The sequence below is a fragment of the Pygocentrus nattereri genome, chromosome 28 (assembly GCF_015220715.1).
Source record: "Pygocentrus nattereri isolate fPygNat1 chromosome 28, fPygNat1.pri, whole genome shotgun sequence".
NCBI classification, from domain to species: Eukaryota; Metazoa; Chordata; class Actinopteri; order Characiformes; family Serrasalmidae; genus Pygocentrus; species Pygocentrus nattereri.
The window spans coordinates 8,905,870-8,928,889 of NC_051238.1; the positions used below are offsets into that span (position 1 = coordinate 8,905,870).

At 39.9% G+C, this 23,020-nt stretch overlaps 1 protein-coding gene across 1 annotated transcript in view; it reads right to left on the bottom strand.

Annotated features, from left to right (window-relative positions):
* plxna3 (plexin A3) overlaps window positions 1–23,020 on the bottom strand; it is a 239,305-nt gene that overhangs the window by 124,016 nt on the left and 92,269 nt on the right. The window contains exons 4-5 of the mRNA XM_037535912.1: window positions 20,117–20,257; window positions 5,456–5,556 (exon numbers count right to left, since the gene is read on the bottom strand). Of these exons, the coding sequence (XP_037391809.1) occupies window positions 5,456–5,556; window positions 20,117–20,257 (242 nt within the window). The remainder of the gene's footprint in view (window positions 1–5,455; window positions 5,557–20,116; window positions 20,258–23,020) is intronic.

Consider the following 23,020-nt stretch of genomic DNA (forward strand, 5'->3'; position numbering starts at 1 on the left):
CCTGTGCCAAACAAGCAGCCCTGGCATCTGTCATGTCCCGTGTAGAATCCATATTCCATCAGCTCACTACAAGCCAGTCAGATTGTCTCCATATTAAAACACAAGTGGCTGATACGGAGACAGAACCGGAGGGGTGCAAACAACTAAATAAATAAAAAATGCCGCAGAGCACCATTTGTGATAATAATTTGAATTTGTGATGATGAAAAGGGTCAGACTGAAATATAACCCGAACATCTGCTAAAAACAGATGTAAAAGCAGCCTTTTAAATCTCGTGGAGACGTGAGCCAGAGGACAGCATCAATCTGGCAGAGCTGCTGACCTGTGCTCATGCTCAAATATTAACTGCGTTTCAGGCTGACAAGGATCGTTTCTACCTACAAAAAAAAACCCAAAACATTGCCTAAACAAATCACATCACAGATTCCTGTTAGTAAATAACACCTTATGTCCATCTCCGAAGGCGTATTGTCCCTTAAACACTTCAGTTCCTCTCATAACTCCATTACTTTCATATTAAGTATTTATTGAATAAATTGTAGGAGTTACTGAATGTTACATCTTAAGATAAATCAGCAAATAATAAGATAGATTCCCCAGAACAAATTAAATGTCTAGACTTTTAATAGTGATACATCATAAAAATTGCAGTTTGGTCCAAGACTAGGCCTAATATATGCTCATAAAACCAGCCCTCAGAGTTTAAACTAGGGTTAAATAAAAAGCACCTGTATGTGGGCCCGCAAGTCAATATTAATTTCTTATAACTGGTGCTAAATAAGACTTGGTGGTAATCTGGTGACCAAAAAGTACTTATAAAGTGGAGGTTTTTGCATTAAACAGTGCTGTGTTATTATATGTTCATTGTTAAAGAACACAAAGTAAAAAAAATCATGAAATGACTTTAATATACAGCAGTGGGCGACTGCTCCTTCATTCAGTGGTGATTGCTTCTGTCATGCTTCCGGGTTCTCCTCCCTTGCCTAGCACGCTCCAGGACTCCATTTCCCATAATTCCAGTGCCGACGACATTACCAATTCCTCCAATCACATGCAACTACCTCGTTCTCAGTCACCTGATTTCTAGTTCAATTCACCTGTGCTTGTGTTTGTCTTAGAGCTTAAATAGTCCCTGGTTTGTTCTGCTCTTTGTGAGGTATTGCCAATTTCTTGGACTACTGAGCAGTATTCCTCTGATTGTTGACTTGTGCCTTGAACCTTTTGCCTTCTTTCTGGATTTCACTCTTTTGGATTTGCCCTTTTGCTCTGGTTGCCTGCATGTTTTGGTTATTCTGGTTTTTGACCCCTGTTTGGACTACAATATTGGATTTGCCCTGAGATTTACTTGGACTTATGTACTGATAACTCTCATTAAACAGACTCCCATTTTCAAGATCTGCAAGCATCTGCTTGTGTTAATCAGAACAGTAACGGAATAATTGATATTACTAGAGGAATAATTCATATTAGTTAGTAGGTACTAAACAATTCAGGAGTTACTCAATAGTTCATAGTAGTGACTAAATAATTTACAGTAGTTACTGAATAAAGAGCTTTATGATAAAAATTGAGTAATAAGCCTGGGATTCGGGAGGTTAAACTAGTAGAGCGACAAAGACAATCGCTTAGAAAAAGCAACAATTCAAAAACAAAAAAAGAAAAGCTGGACTCTCAGTACTGTATGATCACTGTGCTTCCACAGCAACAGCCTGTTTTACAAACGCTAGAGTTTCATTTTCACACTTGGACTGGTACAGTCATACAAACAGACAGTGACAATATGGAGCTTGTATAACCTTGAGACATTTTTCAGTCAGGAGACCCGACTAAAAAGTGATTCAAGGTTGTCCTGCTGCCATAAAACGAAGCTCTTTCCACTGCTCTTTCTCTCTCTTTATGAAATGAAAGTCTATCTGTCTCTCTGTCTGTCTCTCTCGCGTGCCCATCCCCCGCTGCCAGACTGCTCTCAGCTTGTGACCCGCCTGTTCCGCAGATGAATGCGCCGTCACACTTCTCCATTTTACTCACTCGTTCCCTCTTTTTTTTGTCATTCATGCGCCTGTCATCTGAGCGCGAATAAAGGAGGACCAGCAGGGCAAGCCGCTGTGAGCAACACGGTGGAGGTCGAAGGCCTCTCTCTCCCCATAAGTCACAGTGCCTGAGCATCCCTGATTCTAGGGGGTCCTCGTAACCCTAGTAGCTGAGGAAAAAGTAGTGCGAGGAACATGTTAGCCATTAAATCTCTCTCTCTCTTTCTCGCTTTGCTTGATGTCCCACTAATTGCACTGTGCAGTGGCTGTCACAAGGTCATGTAAAGTCTGGGGATATGGCATTAATATGCAAACAAATGTCATTTTCCAACGGGCGCAGCAAAGGCTCGCGCTAATTATTCCATCAATCCCAGATTTGCATCTTAATTAAAGATCTTTATCTTGATGAAGGTATGGGGCTGAGGTTGGGGAGGGATATAAAGAGAAAGAGGGAAAGTTTGCGCGACTCTGACGATCTTTATAGCAGCCTTCATTATCCGGCCGGTCGCGCAGAACAAAGGCTTTGTTTCATCTACCTCTGGATAACTTTATCTGTCTGCCAAGTGCCTGAACAGAAAAGCCGTGACTGCTGACTGCAGCTCGGCTCCGCGCAGAAGACACAAAACCCGCACACGCTTTAAGACGTTTCGCAGATTTCACGGACGAGAGTGGGGGGGGGAGAAATCGATGTTTTTCACTTCTTAGAAAGTGCTTCCAGGGCCACCAAGTCCATCTGTGCTCTGGGACCTCAGTGTCTCGACTGCTTAGGGAGCGCAACCAGACTCACGCACACGTCAAAGCCTCTCGCTCCATAAATTAGGGCACATGTTGCGCTCTCACACATGTTCTTCCTCCCACGTCCGCATCACGCTGCACCGCTGACAGAACGCAGCCCACTCTCAGACAGCACTTTCTCCAAGAGTTCATCCATTACTCCGAGGCTAGCGTGGGGCTGGCAGGGAGTCAGCAGCAGCCCCACACGCCCCAAACCCAGCAGCCGCCTGGGGGTCAACCGCAGAGGGAAATACAGCATGAGGAGCGAAAGATGGAAAAGAGTAACAAATCTCTGATGTCAGAATGACTCCATTACGATTCTTTAGCGAGCAATTCGGGGCCTTAAGGATTCTCATATTTCACCATGATTTAATTTAATTACAAGAAACAATTTAATGCAACACAAAATCTCAAAGTGCGCTCCAATTCGATCCTATTAGATTCCATTACGATTCTTCAGGAAACGATTCAATGCATCATGAAATTTCAATGCTCACCATGAGTTGATTCTATTTGATTTAATTACAATTATTATTATTAAGTAACCGTGGCTGCATGTTTCCCCATGAATCAATGGAATTCATTACAGTTATTTAGGGAATGATGGAATGCACAAAATGAAAAACTCCTCCAAGAATTGATTAAATTAAAACTATTTAGGAAACAAGACAATACAATCTAAACTTTCACAGCTGTTTGATTCTATTCGATCCAGCTTCTTCAATATGCTGTTTAGTTCATCATGAATTTTTTTTTTTATCATGATTCAAGATACGAATCTTTAAGAAACAGTTTAATGCAGCATGAAATCTCAAATGTTCACCATGATTCGATCCTATTTAGTGCAATTATGACTTTTTAGGATACACCTCAATCTCAAATTTCACAACAAAGTGATTCAAATCAGACTACAACCGTTTAGGAAATGAAGCGCGCACACACACACACACACACACACACACACTTCTAAGCTGCTTCTCCTTCTGGGTCGTGGGGGGGGTGCTGGAGCCTATCATAGTGGTCATTGGGCGGTAGGCAGGATACACCTTGGACAGGTCGCCAGTCCATCACAGGGCAATGAAATGAAGTAATGCATAATGATATTTTAAATTTCACAATCATTCTATTCCATTTGATTATTGTGGTACAGTTTAGAATCTTTTTCAAAAATTCACTCAATATGCAAATGTGACTGGATGAACTGTTCATATATCCCGACACAGTAGTGGGGTATGAAAGTAATCCCGACACAGTAATCCCGACACATATATCCCGACACAGTAGTAGGGTATGATACACTTAAAGTAATATAAGCTTTTCACAGAATTTTTACAATTGAAAACAGCCCAGCACTTAAAAAATTGTTGGGCTGAAAATGTTACTGTCATCTGTTCAAACATTCCCAAATGGATGCATTTGCATAATCATCTTCAGATCAATGCATCATGTGGCATCATGGTATATTTTTAAACCCCCAGCAACAGAACATCTGGGGCGTAGGGGTGATGTCACCTGTCACTGTAGGGGTCTTTATATAGCACGTGGCTCTCTGATTGGCTGGAGCGGCTCCAGTGCTCTATGAATCATCATTAAAAGTTGATGAGTGGGTTCAGATGTTAGCTTCCCTTGGGGCTGACATCACTGGAGCTTACACGTTGTGCTCTACAGCTCTAATGTTATAACAATCTTATAACAGCTCTAATGAATGCATTAGTATGCTCAGTAGCCGCTAATCTGATTCTGATTCTAAAAAGCTCTACTTCGGTCCAGCTACACAAGGCCGCAGTATCTGCTCACTGCTCTCTGTACTTACCTAATGAGTGAGAAACTTCAGGCATTGTGCCTAATAAAAGTGACGAAGTCTGATTTTTAATGTTTCTTATATGGGATTAGGTAAACATGGTGTATGTTTTCTAGGGAAAGTGATACCATCTCTGCTCCAAACACCAATCCTCTGTTGGTGCACTCTGTAGGCACACAATTTATAAATACCTATGCCAAAGTCTGGGTGCCCCAACACACTTCCACACATTTTAAAGCACAAATGCTGTTTATTCGCTGAATTTTTTATATTGGGGAAAATAAAATATAAAATGTGGCTTGTGCAAAAGTTACGACACGTTTTACATTTTAGGTTTTATTTTTTTTCCAATTTCCAAGCTAAACTAATAAATGCACTAAAATGTGTAGGAAACTGGCATATGTAAGATTATTTCCTGGAGAGAATGTTTTATTGTCATTTAACCAGGTTCACATGAACTTCAACATGAAAATCATGTGATTTCTACAGAGTGAACTCACCACCGTCCAGTGACAGCAATAGCAGAAAACAAATGACTGCGTATATTATGTATGCCATATATACAATCAATGGTTCCAACTCCTCTGCGATTGTAGCCTCTCGCTGTCATTCACAGAGCTCATGGAGTCTTACAATGAAGGTTCTCGAGGGGAACTGGAGCCCCACTTTGCTGCTGCTTTTGTTAATTCGCTGCTCGTTAGTTTTCTATAGTCTCTCATATGAACTGTCTAGTATGATGTTTTCAACATCACATTGAAAGCCATTAAGGTTGAAAGGTGAAACTAGTAAAATGCATTACCAATGTTAAAACATGTGCTTGTTCATAGACAGACAGACAGACAGACTTACTTGTTGTGAAGGACACACCAGCCACAGTGAGGGTCCCCAGAGCCCAGACAGCTCTTACAGCTCCTGTACTGAGAACAGCTCTCCACAGGGATACGGCTCACCTACGACACAACAACAAAACATGGCTTATACAACATCACACCACACACACACACACACACACACACACACACACTTCCATATATACTCACACTCTTCCTTTACAAAAATAACAATGCAGTAAACATAACCCTGACGTCCAAAAGTTAATTATTAATAACCAATAACAAGCAAATGGTTTGCTGCTTGCCTCAATGTTTTCCATGTACCACCCTCTCCATTTTAAATCTGATGGTCTACTCTGACTTCAGAGAGGGTATAAGTGTAGCAGAGCCCCACTGGGGAACCGGACTCGCTGCCCTGTGACTGCTTTTGAGTTTACTAACAGAGAGCCTAGTAAACACTATATACTAGGCCAGTTTTATTCTCCTGAGCCTTGACCAAAGCCTCCTTTATTTTTGCACATGAGCGTTTCTGTGACCTCACCAGTGATGGTATCACTTTAAATGCCACACTCTCTTTTCTCCCTCCGCCTAAACAGTTTGTTTTGAATATAAATACTAGTAAATTTCTATCACTGTTGGCATTTGAAAGCTGTGTGTTGGGCTAAAGCTTGAAGCCACTGGTTTTATCATTAGAACTTTCTTTTTTGTAGGTATAATAAATGTGTAATTTTTATAAATGATTTCTGTTGAAAATGTGGATTCTAAACTTCATTAAATTAATTAATGAAATTAATGATTAATTAACTAAAATTAATACTAAATATCTGTTTGCAAGTAGAAAAAGACATTTTATTTTGTCATTGTTACATATACATGAAAAGTGAAGAAGAAAACTCATCATTTACATTTTTGTCACGGAATAAACGAGAAAAAAGTTGCAGACTGCAATCTACTGATAAGTAATGCAAATTGCATGTAAATTCAAGTCAATATAAGGCAAACCATGTAATTATTATGTAATTACCTTTATATAAGTATGTAATAATGCATATTTGCATTACAAAGGAGCAAAGCACATTTTGTTTTGCCTCTCACTGATATTTATAGAGACAGTCAACAGTTGTGTGTGGAGGACTGTGGGAGCGACTGTTGAGTGAAGGAGATGAATACAGAACTGTAAATAAAACTCTGGCTTACCCATAAAGCACTGAGCCTTTAACTAACTCACTAACTAAACATTTTTGAAAAGTAATGAAAAGTTGATCAATGAAAAGTTTTTAACTATCTAATTTTTAGCAAACGAACTAGGCTTTTAACTCATTTTTTTAGCAAACAAACGAAGCTTTTAACTTTTTTTTAGCAAACAAACGAAGCTTTTAACAAAGTTTTAACTTACCAAATAAATTTAACAAACAAACTAGGCATTTAATTGACCAATTTTAGCAAAGGAACTAATTCTTTGCTTTTTTAACTATCCTAAATTAATTTCTAATTAGATTTTTAATTTAATGATTTTCTCTATTAAATCTATTGTTTTAATCTTGTTTTCGATTTGCAACTCTATTTTCTGACTCTGTATTTTCTCATTTGTAAAGCATTTTGAACAACAACATTGTATATAAATAACTTGCCTTTCCTAAAGTCTGCATTAGAGTGAAACTGTATCTTTCGTTCAGGCTGTTTTCACACTGTTATAGCTCAAGTGCACCAAATTACATGCATGAGTGTATTGAAGAACTCTTACTCTGTATTAAAATAGATGCTTAATATCTGTGTGTATTATAATCCAAACAATATTAATAAACCCTACTTGATATCTGATTCTTTCTGAGTGAATGTTTTGATGATTTGAATTTAAACAATCAGATCACTGACACTTGGCCAAAAATACATTCTGCAATCCATGTGCCAAAACCCAGAGCGTTGCTTTGTTATTATCTAATTTCTTGCCTGGCGTTATTAGCAGCGGCTTGTGCTGCAGGAATGATATGAGTATCTGTCAAGAGTCAAATATTAAAACAGGCAGATTATGCTGACAGTACAGTACTGATGTGCTGCTAGAAGAGACAGAAAGGCACGTCTGGTGTAGAATTATCCTGCATTCATACCAGCAGAAAACTGAACTAGCGATCACTTGGAAGCAAACCAATCTGGAATTTTTGCCAAACCACGGTTCTGTTCCTTGGTGTGGACAGCAGTCAACATGGCCTGAAAAAGTTTGGGTTTGTATTGGAACGTATTGCTTCAGCAATCTGATTGGTTACATAACAACTGACAAACCAATCATAAAGAAGCAAATATCAAGTAAGGTTTATTATTATTGCTTCGGGTTGATACACATTTATCATTTATCATATTTTCATCCATTAGTTTATGCAAAGTAGAAACTATTTAGCTCAAATAGTAGCAAATTTTCACTGTCAAAAAAAACAAACAAAAAAAGTATCTCCAAAATGGCAACTTTACAGCAGAAGGCAAAAACACTCTTTACTTTTAATGTAAGTTAATGTAAAGAGATTTTATTTCTAAGCAAACTTGGAGCATTTCTATTAGTCCAATCCTCATGAAATGTTCACACATTGTAAAGGGCAGCTGTCATGCTCAGGCTATGTAGAAAAATTGAAAAAAATGGAGATAAATATTTTTCTTTGGCAGTGATGAAATGTAAGGAACTCATATCCTTATAATATTTCTGACAAATAAACAGCACTTGTGTATAATTTGGTGCACTTGTAGCTGTTGCAGTGTGAAACCAGCTCAACCAAACAAAAAACATCAAATGTAACAAAATTATGGTTCTAAGTTTGGCACAAACGAACTAGGTGTGAAAACAGCCTAAATCACATTATCCAACAGACTGTGCTGTCTCTAAAGAGCTGGATCAGAGGTGAAAGAGCAGGGAGAGCACATTAAACTGTATAATGCAGGGGATTCCCAAGCCTGGCTGAGTGGCTGGGTAGTTCACAGCAGCTACACAAGTGGCTGTGTGGACTCAACTGGTCTGGCTCGAGCTCGCTGTCTCTGGCCTGAATTAAACACAGGCCGCCTTCACTGGTGTCAAAGTTCAGCTGTGTTTGTAAACACTTACAGCCCAGCTCTTCCAGGCCCTTTCCATCTAAACAATACTGCAAACACACAGTGACAGAAAGCAGCTTTCATATACGCACACACATTCACATATAGCTAGGAGCGGCAGCTTAGCTCAGCTCACCAGAGAACAACAGCACTGTCTCGAGCATGAGAGGAAACACGACAGCATAAAGAACAGCTCGAAAAAGAGCAGCGAGGGAACAGCAGCACAAAGGCAGCTGCAGATATCACGATTTTTAAAAAGAAGAACTTTGCATCTGAAAATGCGTGAGTGGGCATCTGGCCAAACGCCCATCCAAATGGAAGCTTATATAAGAAAAGTGAAGGAGTTGGACAGGAATAACAGGAATATTTTTAATGTGAGGGAAGTCACCATGTACCACGTCATGTGTTCTATCATCTATGGTTGTGTATGTGATGTGTAAGAGATTAGAAATGAGTAAAAGACAGGAGCTTCCAAAGCCGGTGTTCTAACAATGTTTAAAAGGTACAGAGAAAATGGGACTCCTAACAACCACCTGCAAGATCTGGTAGGCCACCAAAAATGTCTCCATCAGATAAAGAGTATTTGAAATACTGGGTAAAAATGAAGCTCCACTTCAGATTTGAAAAATCTACAGGTGTTTCTGTCCATCCTTCCACTGTGAAAAGACACCTCGGCTCTATGGGTCTGATGCGGATGCTGAGCTGATCAAGAAGTACCTCACTGAGAAAAGGAGGTAGAAAAATAAAGGAAATAAAGGAGCTGTTGGTGTTCTCAGAACGATGGATTGACCATCCCAGAGTCCAGACATCAACAAAACTGAATGGGTTTGATTACTTGGATTATGAGAAGCAGAAAACGCAACCAACTTCTAAGACTGAACTTCGAAGGAGTGAAAAATGCTTTGCTGTAAATTTCTTTAAGAAAAATAATAAAAGAGAGCCAGCTGAAAAGAATGAAAGCTTGGATAAAGGTGAATGATGGACGCACTGTGTGTTGATTCCTTTCTGCTTTTTACTTTACACTGAAAAATGAATGACATATACTTAATTACTGTTTTGATTTGAAGTCAAATAAATGAAGGATGGTCTCCAACTTTTGCACAGTATTGTAGGTACTTGCATATTGTTGCCATCACTGCTTTTCATTTTTTGACCTAATTTGAGAAACGCAGTTGCCCTTCATGTTGTGTCAAGACTTCATGATGAACGGAACAGAAATTGTCCAAAATTACTTTACAAAAATGTTTTCATCTACCTTCATTAAAAGTTAAGAGCTCCTGTACCTTTTTGGAGATAGAGGTTTTGTCCCGAAATCACCAAGATATACAGTACATATACAGTACATATGAGATATATTATCAGTACATATAGGGACTTATATAGTATATAATAAATATGGGACTTGACCTCTCTGATAATGCTCTTGACCTTGTATAAAAACCCCACTGTGCGAGTTATGGACCAAGTAATTGGTCCAAACTTTTCATACATATTTGGATCCCTTTGACTAAACAGTCTTTAATGTGTATGTGTGCTTATGTGTGTTTGAACAAGGCTGTTTTATCAGTGATAATATGGGCTGTCAACAGACTGAGCAAACACTTGTTAGATCTACACTGATCTAATATCATTTGTAGATGTGTCGAAACGTGAAATCAATGTTGAATGGATCATTACTGTTGGAATGCAAATGGGTACGCAAAAGGTCATCAACATACTTCATTTGAGGACACCTTACACGCACACTTGTGAAATGGCTGATGGCAGATCGAAAGGCCTGGATTCTTTGTGGAAAAGTCTGAGACACTGGCCAAACGCCGGCTTAGTTTGCTGAATGTATAATTAGTAAACCTGGTTTATAAAGTTAATGAGCTGAATCTGGTGATTTTGAGGAGAGAAACCACCAAACTGCTCAACTAAGGCTTTTAAGGTTTGGAGCCGGGCGCACCTCACTTATGGAAACCAGGCTCCAGATCAATCAAGAAGTGCTCTAAAATCATGCCGAAATGACTAACAGAGTGCTATGGCCCAGTCACAACAGTGAAGCCAGAGGAATTCTGCAAGCAAAATGACAAAGAAAAAAAAACCACAAAGAGTTTTGCCTCAGAAATTTCCAGGATAAAACGACTGCATTTACCAAACCTCACTCTGATGCACACATTCACACCACTGACTGCAGTTACCACAACTGCTTTGATCTATGAGGGGGCAGTTCTGAGTATAAAAGTTGTGTGCAAACGTTTGGGCGCTTTGCTCAAACAGTAGTTGTGTTCCAAAACTTAGGCTGCAGCCGAGGTAGTGCGGGTCCTCGGTAGTGCTGTCCTATGAAGACTTCTCCTTAGCAGCGTATTGGTCAAACAAATAGAACAGTCCTAACAAGGCTGCGTGGTGATGTCAGCAGAGAGGTCCCACCTCCTGCAATTGTGGCAGGAAACTTGTGAGGGAGGTGGTGGGAGAAAATAGAGCCCAATGCATCGCGTTTGTTGCTATGGTAGTTAATACGCCAACAAGCTTATGTAGCATGATAAACTACATATATACAAATACTTATGATTAATATATGATATATGGACAAATTCCTTAATAGATCACTTTATAAAGCAACGAAGATGAATTCAAGGACGTGAACAGCTTACATTTTAAAACAAGCTCTGCTCCATTTTCATGGTAACGTTTTTTCCTTCGCATTGTTCGTGCGCAGAGAACTGTGGGTAGCCGAAGGCCTGGAAGAATAAATCTGTTGCGTCTTTCAAGTCACTCAGAACGTAGACTGCATTTCTAGGCTGTATACAAAAGGTCCTTCACTTTGGAACAGCCTTCTATGACGTAGCGGCTGAGAAATAAGGCCTAGGCTTTGGAACGCATCCACATCCTTCACTGAGAAAACACATTTTAATGTACAATTATAGCTTATTTACTGAATTTCCCTTATTGGAAAAATAAAACATATTATGGCCTGTTCAAAAGGTTTTGTCACATCTTATATCTTATGTTATATATTTTCCAATACGTCAAATTCAGCACATAAATAAAAATCGTGCACCTAAAATTTGCAAAAGCATGCTACATTTAGGTTTATTTCTTAAGGGTGTGTAAACTTCTTTTCATTAAGAACCTCAACAAAACATGCATCAATACATGAACAAGCCCCAGCCTCATCAGTGGGATGCCACAGTCATCCACAGACGGGAGTCCTAGGGAATAACTGATCTCCTTTTCTCTCCAGGTGGGTAGGATGTTACCCTATTATTTAGCGCATGTTAGCTAACCCAGGCATCTGTTAACAGATTTGACAGAGTTGGCAGCCAATAGTCTGTTGAGCTGTCCAATGATGTTGCATTAGTGGCAGTTCAAAAACTGTGGTGGCGCTTCATGTTTCTCAGAGGAAGCTTGATTTTGAAATATATGGATAAAAATGTAAAAAAGGAAAAAAAGCAGTGGCATTGTATGGTGATAGTCAGGAGCTGGTAAATAGTTTTGTTTTCTCCTTGTACTGTTTATGGATGGCAAATTAGGTGGCTTGCTAACAGTTTCCTCTCTCCACACCACGTTTTCCAGTCCTGTCTTGGTCAAGCCCATTTCACAGATGTAAATATTTAGTGTGACTCTTCCTTCAGACAGCTCAGTTTTATTAACTGGACCAGTCTAGTATGTAGCTAATACTGCTACTGAATTTAGACAGTGTGAACTGTGGAGTATAGTATCAGCGCTGAATGTCCTTGAAGGAGACGGACAGAAAAGCGTGTGTTTCTCGACGGCTGCTTTAATGCAGCGCTTCTGAAAGTGCTCCTTTTTCTGCTTTGATCAGGGCCGAGATTAGACAGTGCAGTGAGAAAAAGCAGAGTGGGGAATAAACAATCCCACCCAAAAGGGACAGGCCACTGCCTTTCAAGTGCAGAACGGCTGATGGCTCTACGGCTGAGCGTGAGTGAGAGAGAGAATCAGGGAGAGTCAGAATGTGTGAGTATTTGTGTATTTATGCATGTGCAGTTATGACAGTATGAGTGTGTATGAGTGTGTGAGTGTGCGAGCATGTGAGTGTATACGTGTGTGTGAGTGTGTGACTGAGGGTGGGCGAGGTGTCGTGTGTTTGAGCTCTATGTTAATTTATTCCGCCACGCAGCAACGCATAAATACACTGTTTTATAATCTGCTGCCTCTGGTCCAGCTTTCTGAGGCCTTTACACTCAGCTGGGTCATCCTACCATTCAGCGGGGTATGAACACCACTGACGATAACACCACCGTCAAAATTACTACAAGGTGAGTTTTTCTAAGATACAGTCCACTGCCACTTAGTTTATAAAGTCACACTGTATGTAGAAACAAAAGGACATTGATGTTATTTTATTTCAATGTTAAAATCACTGACTCTATCATGAGTAACACTGCTGACCATAACACTGCTGACAATATTACTCAAATCTGAGCTTTTCTAAAATATACTCCACTACCACTCAAGTTTCGAAGTCACACTGAGAAAACTATAAAGTGGGTAATGGCATTCATGTAACTTTATTGCAATGCTAAAATCACTTACTGTTGTATAAGTAACACCACTGACGGTAACACTGCTGACAAGACTACTCAAATTTAAGCTTTTCTAAAAAATACAGTCTACTAACATTTTAATTTCAAAGTCACATTGTCTATAGCAAATAAAAATATTGCATTCATGTCATTTTATTTTAGAGTTAAAATCACTTACTCTGTCATGAGTAACACTAGTGACCGTACGGCTAACAAAATCACAAAATTCTGAGCTTTTTAAAAATGTACTCCACTGCCACTTTAGCTTCAAAGTCACACTGTATGTTAAAAAATGTGCACTCATGTTGTGATTTGAGTTCTATTTTAAAATCACATAATGCTTCGTGAATAACACCTCTGACGACAACACAGTTGACAAAACTACTGAATTCTGAGCTTTTTAAAAACATACTCCATTACCACTTGAATTTCAAAATCACACTGTATGTAGAAAAACTACAAAGTATGTGAGTAACAACAGGGCATTTCAATATTAGAATGACTCAGTGTTTCATGAGTAACACCACTGACCACAAAACAGCTAACAAAATGGCTAAATTCTGATCTTTTCTAAAATATACTCCACGGCCAGTTTCAAAGTCACACTAAAAATATTGCACTCAACTTGTTATTTGATTTGAATTTTAAGATCACTTAATGGTTAATGCTTCGTGATTAACACCCCTGACCATAACACTATTGACAAAACTACTAAATTCTGAGCTGTTGTAAAATATACTCCACTGCTGCTTTAGTTTCAAAGTCTTGTATGTAGAGAATTCTATTTGTTATTTCAGTTTCAAAGTCACTTCATGCGTCCTGAATCACACCACTGACACCATATTTTTGTGAAACATGAAGCTGAACCTCAGCCAAATTGATCAGACTATAAAAGGAGATGTCATTAACAGTGCATTTTGCAGTTTCAGTCTCTGTTCCTTCGATGCTGTAATGAGATTTATGGCTCCTTTCACCACCAAATCTGAGTCCAAGTTTCTCTATAATGACTCATTTCACATCAAACCACTCTGAATCAGTTTGTTTACTTCTCAGTGATTGAATTACTCAGAAACTTTCACAAGTCAGTTGAATTCCCCTTTAATACAGAATTACAGTGCGCGTCATCACTGGGCATAACTGCCACTTCTAAGGGTCAAGATCTCAGGACCCTCTGTATCGAAACCACAAACTGATCAAACTCAGTTTGCGGCAGTAAAGGTTGAGCAGACGGTTTGGGATCCATTCACAGAATCAAAGCGCTCTCCCTTGTTTCAGTAAGACACCGGCAGAATTGTAAACAGCACAACTCCCTGCATCCTTGGCATTTACCCACCGTAATTGAAACACGTCCGTGGACTCGGAGCGCCAGCGGGCCGTTTTGTGAGCAAGCACGACCTTTTGCCTACCTGTGCACCTGCCGCTAATGAAATATTCAAATCCGCCCACCACAGTGGTCAGCACGGAGCATCAATTATTGACTCCCTGCCATTCACGTCACATTTCATATTCCATATTGCACAAAGCCGTCATCTTCACTAGGGATGCCCTGATATGGAATTTCTGGGCTGATAATGATAATCGATGATTAATACGTTGTCGATATCTGTACCACTTGCCAATGTATTTACATTTACCAGAACAATATAGATCATATATGAAGTGCAGTGAGCATAAGACTTTTTAAAATTTTTAAATATAAAACTCTAAAGATGGACTAATCTTACAGTGTCATAACAAAGCTAAATCAGACATCACACTTAAACGTTTACAGCGTTTAACAGATTTCCAGAGTCACTTACAAGTGAATGTAATGCTAGTAGTTTAGAGTAAGGACTCTTAGTGGTATACCAGAGATGATCTGGGTGGGAAACTAAACTTTTGATCTTCAGTGTGGCACAGAGGTTTTATGCACTACAATGTTATCCATCATTATTTGAGGAGAAGCAAAGAAAAGCAATGCCCATCACTAGTGACTACAAGAGCATCAGAGCATGCATAAGCTAAAAACAGGCATGTATATTACTGGTTGTAATTACTGGCTCTAATTAGCAAATAACAACGACAAAATACGCTTTTTTAATGGGGAAGACAATTCTTAGGATTGGCGCCAAAATAAGACATCAAATAGAGCAATTATATATATATATATATATATATATATATATATATATATATATATACACATACATACACACACACACAGATGTGCTATGTTAATGTAGGCATCGAGCAGCCTGGGATAGATCGTTTGGGGTCTTGAGCGGAATAAAAGCTTTCTTTGGGATCCTATGCTTTAAACCTATGAATGTAGATAGATGATAGATAGATAATACTATCAAGACAGATAGCAGAAGCTACAATTACTGGTTGCGATTACTGCCTCTAATTTGAATACGGCACAAAATAATACAATTATCCCATTTATCAGTGAATAATAAATCAAGTGCCTGTGTAGCTTTATGCTTCTTATTCCTCACAGAAAGTCCCAGAACCACTTTCTTTACCAGCATGGAGAAAACCATAAATAAAGTGGTAAATATAACAGCACACCATGCATCTGCTAAGATGTGGCCGACTGAACACAGAGCTGAAGGGGGAGAAACTATAGAAAGAGCTTCCACAATTATAGTTTAGGAAAGTGTAAAATGGGCCTCGTATCCCATTTACTATCAGCCTTTGGCAGCAGACAGGATTTATGGGTACTGGAAGGAAATCATTTGGAACGTACAGCCCTTTTAAGCCACTGTGTGCTGTTTCTTGCAAATACTGAATATTATCGGACTCTTAGACATAGCAGAGAGGGAGAAGGTCACTTAACACAAGCAGTCCATCATAAACGACAATACCATTCGCATAAAAAACCTGAATCCAGTGCCTCGGCCAACGGTTTTAAATCAAGAGGACGATTATGATCCGACCATAAAGAAAGCTTTTAATCAGCACAGGACCCCAAACGATCAATCCCAGGCCGCTCGATTGCCCACTTTAACACAGAGCGCATCCCTGTCAGCCTTTCACGCAAATATCAATATGTGCAGCTGACTGGGGGAGCTTTTCCACATGAGCAACTCCATTGTCGAAGCGAGACAGCGAGGAAGAGAGGAGCTATTCTGCCTCTTTGCAGACGGGCGCTTATAGCATTACAGTAGTGGCGGTTAGGGATCCCCCAAAACGGAGCCGTTCATGAGGATAAAATGTCCTCCCCTCCCGAGTTCTGCCTATTGTTATGCCAGACAAGAGCGTCTTCTCAATCTCTTCGCATACAGGGGGTGGGTGTACAAGGTCAAAGGGATGAATGGTTATTGGAATGTAAAGATAGTTAAACTTGGTTTACTCAATAGCTCAATAGCTATTCAAATAAGGTATGCATAGTCTAGAATAAAGAAGTATATTGCTTATTATCTTGTCATTAAAATTTGTTTTTGTGTTCCTAGAACTGCAGAGAATGCCAGGACAGGAGTAGATAATATTGCTTCTGATGAGCTGAACTATGTATGGAAAATTACAATTTGAAATGCATCATTCAAGCACTGAAATTTAAACAAAGCAATTCAGAGTGAATGCAGAGAAACGCTCGACTCATTTCTTTACAGTGACGGTGATAGGAACCGGGGGTCACAATGTCACCAATGCAAACACAGCCATTTTATCTGCTACCCAAAACAATCTGTGAACTTGCACATCCTCTAAGCTTTATATGTAACATTGCTAAGGGTGTAATAATTTAGAAAGATATATATTTTTGAAGGATAAAAACACCATTTATGAAAGTTCTGATCAGGTACATTTTTTGTCCATCAAGGTACAAACAATGTAAATGTTCCCTCAAATGTACAAGAGTGGTTTTAAGGTCTAACTGTGAACTCCAGGTGAAAAGTACATATTTGTCACTTTTCATAACCTGATGCTTTAAAACTGCCTGGCGAGATGAGGTGTGTAGAGTCAGTACAACTTAAAAAATAACATTTCAATGGTTTATGGTACAATTATGTTCCCTGACTAAAGGTCCTGAGATGAACACTTAAGGGTCCCACCCCATAAGAGGGGTACTGACCGTTTCGTGCCTTTATTTCTGAGAGTGTACAAAATCTGCATGTATTTTTCCACCATAAATAGATGTGTAAAAATACGATTTAGGCCACAAAATGTCTCAGGCACCAGGCAGTGTATTCATAACCATTTCATGTAAAAACATTCTGTGAAAGAGCTTTTAAAGACTCAGACGTCTGGTTTGTATCACCATCACTGTGAATAATTCAGACTCTGAAGTTTCTCTAGAGTGGACCATTTCACATCAAACGACTTTGAACGACTTTATATACATCTTAACCATTTGTTTGTTGGTGGAATTTACTATTAAATCCCAATAGCAAACATGGTTAAAATGCTAGGTCACAACATCTAATAGTCGAGCCGTGCGACCTTTGGTGTAAATCCGGGCTTTTTATGGCCTGTGTCTGCCTGCGCAGCTCCAGTGCCAGGGGCAAACACTAGCAGGTTTAGCACTCAAGCTCATTGACAATAATCTCTAAATATTGTCCCTGCTGAAGGCTTGTGCTCTGGTGGAGGTGGAGGCTCAGCTAGGCTTTCTTTAGGAGCCCTTGCTCTCGCTCTGCCATTCAGTGAAAAAGCCTGGAGGACAAATTTCTCTCTTAGAATTGTAAAAAAAAAAAAAAACACACTCGCCCTTTCAGAAACCTATACAATGAGAGCAATTTCAGCTCATCTCTGCATTCCGCCAGTGCTACAAATGAGCATCGAGAACGGTTTTGAAGAGAAATAGTAGGCATGACAGACAGAAAGAGAACGAGAAAAAGAGAGGGAGAAAGAAGAGAAAGAGAGCGAAAGGAATAGAGCGTCATTCTTTCCGCAGCTGTACTGTGTTAAGTGTCTATCTCAGCTGTGGAGGAACTTCTCCGTAACCTTCCCCTCTTCCCCCGGCTCTACAATAGAGAGCATGTAAAGAGGCTGCTGCCACGCCAGCCTCTGGATGGAGATGCGTCTTATTAAGACCACCAGCTGGGGCTTCCATTCACACACACCAGCCAGTGGTTCATATTCCGTCTTCCTGCAGCGCAGATGTTAAAACAACATATCTAAGATTCCGGTTCTGGTTCTTAAAACAAAGCGCAGCAGTTTGGCAGGAGGGTGGGGAGGGGGTTGGACCGAGCACCGCTCTGCCTGACAAACGTCTCTTTATTCTTCCACAAGAAGTCTTCATCAGCGCAGAACAAATGTTTTCACACGCGTTACGAATGGCTTCGGTATAAATTAAAAGCAAATGGCGAGACAGTAAATCAACCAAGACAGCAACATCCAACACAACAGAGTCGTGCTTACAAAATGTCAGGGGCTGCAGAAGCTCCACAGTTAACACTTAGCACTGTCTTCCTGCTTAGGGCTGGGCGACATGGCCCAAAATGTTATCACGATAAAAAATGTCATCAGTTGATATTGTTACGACTCCTGGTCGTAATACACCTTTTGTGTACCTTTTGTGTACTGGCATTCTGTGTGTTTCCCCTGTTGTGTCCTTTTACGTGACGGTATAAGATTGGCCATATGGGGGCGCACTCATGTATAAGAGGTTGCCAAGCCAACGTCTGCGGAGATGTTCAGGGCTTTTTTCACTTTGACATGACCTGAAACACCTGTCCAGACCTTTTCTTCGTTTGGAAAGTCGATGATGAGTGGCATTTTGCTTCGGTTACCATTTCTCCTGGTTTTTGCAGTTTTGTTTGTTGTTTTGGCATTTGCTCTTCCCCGAAGCCATCACTTCTATTCAGTTTAGCCGCTTGCAAACTTGCACACTTTTACCAAAGTTTAATTAAACCTACGGTTTGCTGATGTACATGGTGTCCGGTGTCTGGCCTGGCAGCTGCCCACTCTCATTCTCTGTTACGGCCTGACCCTAGACTGGGTCGTAACAATATTGATAATTATCACGGTAATGTGAGAAAGTCCTTTCTTTCAGGTTTAAAGGCTGACCTTTTTGCTCCTGAGAGGTTAGAAGTGAGTTCGCTGTAGGTCAATACAGTTACATCATTTATCTCGTCACTCACACTCGGTAACAGGAGAACAGATCATCGATCGCTCCGCTCAAACAGGGAACGTCTAACCCCACATTTCAAACATCGGCAAAGTCTATTCCCCTCCCTCTCTACTCATGTCGAAAAACTTGGAAGTGCGCCCTCTCGTGGTGACAGCAGAGTAGCATCGCTTTTCCTTGCAGTAGAAAATGCCACCAGGGCGTTAAAACACAGAAGTGTGAGAATGGTCTACTATATGGTTTATTATATCATTTATCAAACATTTCTTATATTCCTGAAGAGGACAGTTGTATCGTGATAATTACTGCTAGCGTATTATCACCCAGTCCTATTCCTGTTAGACATTCCATTTCATTAAATTTAAAAGATGATGGGTTTTTCGCAAAACAAGTACTCAAAAAAAACAAAAACTATAACCAAACATCTCTTCTACTAACAAACACTGGTGATATGGATTGAAAGTTTAATAGTTCCAGAATTTGTACACCTTTCCTTTCTATCAATGAAGCAGGAATGAGAAAAAAATTCATATAATCTGCCAACATGCTTTTGTCATCACTGTCAACTTGTACACTCTCAGAAAAAAGGTATGCAGTACCCCTCTTGTCACTGGAGTGGTTCCCTCAAGGGTACAGTACCTTTAGTCAGGGAAATTACTGTACCATAATCCATTGTAATTATATTTTCTAAATTGTACTGACTCCACAGACCTTGTCTCGTCTCCAGGTATCGTTCTGTCTCAAACCATTATGAAAAGGTACAAATATAAACTTTTCACCCAGAAAAAAGTTTTTAAGCTACAGAATTGGACTTAAAAACCACTGTTGTACCTTTCAAGGTACATTTACATTGTTTGTACCTTGATGAACAAAAAAAAAAAAACGTACCTGCACAGAACCTTAATTTCTAACAGTGTCCAGGTTAATACTGCTGGACACATCTTAATAACAGTGCGCGCTATGCAATGTGATATGTTATTGCAATCTGGACGCTGCTGGCGATCCAGGAAGAAGCAGATGTTACCTGTTTATCGCTCAGCAGGTAGATGTACTGGTAATCGGGACTGAACACCATGTCGCGCAGAATCGGGTTCCCCTCTGCAACTGTGACCGTCTCGTACAGCAGGGCGTTCTGGGCAGGCGGAGGAATGCCATCCACTCGGATCTGAGATGAAAAGAAAGAGAAATTCGATTTAGGTGAGTGCTTTTAACCAATAAGCATTTTTTTTGTTGTTTTTTAATGGTAATAGAATTGAGGAATGGCTTTGGCTGAAAGAATTCTCCTCGCTGCGTTCCTGACAGATGTGGCATTCTGCGGCAGTCTAATTTGCTCATTCGTCTCGTAGGTTCTGAGTGCTTTTAGCTGACCCAGAAAACGAGTTTTAGATGTGCTTGCAACAGCAAGACGGCAGAAATTCAGTTCAAGATTCCATGGAAAAATTAAAATAAATACATTTTAATGACACAATGATCTCCATACTTACACACAGACGCACAAACACTCACGTGCGAGCGTCCGCGTACACACTTATGCACACTCGCAAACCCCCACTACTTCATCATTAGCGGCTCCTTTGTTTCCTTGTACTGATAATTAGAGTAGTGAGCATGCTTGGTAAAAAGGAGCTCTAAAAATGTCAAATCCAAAACATCTTTGAAGTGATGGAGTCGAAAAAAGAAAGGGAGAGAGAGAGAGAGAGAGAGAGGAATGGAAAAAAAAATCAGCAGAGCGCTTCTGACAACCACAGCCAGCTCACCTATTTTCCCTCCCCTAGCAAACAGACAAAAAGGCAGCAGCCCGCATCTCTGTCCTCATCAATACTGATGGAAGAGTGACAAGAGGCGGCAATGAGAGCCTAAGTAAACCGCATTAATGCTGAAATGGAGACAAAGACAGAAACACAGAGGAGACAGGAGGCAAAGAAGCAGAGTGGAGGAAAGCAGACCAGATGCAACCAGCTTGGGCCTTCTCCTAAATATCTGGGTCGGCCCGAAGTGACAAACATCGTTAGTCCGTTAATTAGCAGCATCCTCGTAGCCGCACTCGCAGTAATTAGTGTTGACAAGGTGGCATCAATTAGTCGAAGGCTGCCATATTGGGTGTCACAAGTCGCCGGCCAAGCCGGAGCACATGAGTCAACCAGCAGCGGGACAGAAGGTTCCGGAATCTGACGGACCGAATCCGCAGTTTGTCAATGCATGCAGCACCAGCTGTAGTGTCGCGCTTGGCAGCCGTCGGCCAAAGAGGTGTAAAGATGCGTCGATGCTTCGTAATTCACTGTGGCGATTCAAATGCATCGATTCTGGAAAGTTGTGATAAGTAGGAGCTCATTTTTAACAAAAAACGTTCAAACGTAAACATTGCAGTCAAATGATTATAATTTACTGCATTTCGTCACACTTTCACGGTTAGATGTGGTTAATCACGTTTGTCTAATTTGCTCAAATTTGACTCTAAAGAAAGATTTTTTTGTTAAAGTAATATGAGTGGACATCTGAAGTTATTTATCGATTCTAATAATTGAATAGCCTTATTTATGTCATGATAACCCTGTGTTCATTAACTGAAACATGAAAACTGCTGGCAATAATACTGTGCAGAAAAATTTTTGTCCCCTAAGGTACAAACACAACCAATGGTACAAAACAATCTTTTGGACATTGCATGCAATAACACATTTCCGCCAGAGATGTCTCCATATCCCCGAATATTACATAGTGCAGCTTTCACCAAGCTAACTATGTTCACTTTCCCTGGTTAAAGGTGCACATTTTTACTTTTACATAACTTTTATAAGTACAAAACAAAAACAATGAGAGGGCATGGAACCAAGTTAAAATATCTCACTGCAATGTGAGGAATTATATATGCTAAGTAAATGCACTGAAGACTTACTCTTGAGAGTAGCACTCCAGTGACAACATTTGTACCCTAAGAAGTGCATTTTTTTCAGATTCTACAGCCGATGATTCCATAATTTTAGCCTTCTATTCTTGTTCTTATTCATAGAGCTTGTGGATTCTAGGGTTCAAGCGGCCCTCGAGGCTCGCTTTGGAGCACTTCCACTCCCACTGTTTCCTGGTTGTTTATCTGGAAGTCTCCCACCAATGTGCACTCCATTAAAGGTGCACAAGATATCACTTTAAAAGTCTTTTAAAGGCTTATTGTAAAAAAGGAATCAGAGAGGGATCTAGGGATCATGGCAACATGGACTGCACAATCAGCCTGCACTACTATGGACGCTTTGAAAAAAAGGGTTGTTACAAAAATTCCACTAAGAATTTTTTATGGTTTTAACTAACAAATTCAATTGTTTGTCTCTATATTACACTACTGAACAAAGTAGTTTGTGCAGTCATATTTGTATATTCAAAATATTTTTATATACAATATCTGCATCCTACCAACATAGCTACATCAAACTTGTGGTAAAACGTGAGATTCCAAGATGTTTTCTAAAGAAATGAATAAATAAATGAACTGAATCACAGCGAGACCAGACATTTCAACACTAGTAATCCTCACAGCTCTAGCGCAGTGTCTTATCACATCACGTTGTCTCCAACCACCACCATCTGCATATTTCCCGCCATTCCACATCATGATGAGATTGAACAGTTTGGAAATCGTCTCCCGCAGCTGCTCACCTGTGGAGTGGTAATTAATACACTGTATATAGCATCGCTTTTCATAGAAAGTGAATTTAGTAATTAATATACTTTACAGTATTTCATTTCATGAAGGTTACAGTTGAACAACATAATGGCTTATCACATCACTTTATCTCCAGGAACTACCATCTGCATTCTCCCATGGCATGATGGGATTGAAAGGTTCAGTAAGTGGATCCTGTGGTTGCGCACCTGTGGCAGGGTAATTAATATACTGTATACAGTGCTGCTTTTCATGGAAGTAACAGTTGCACAA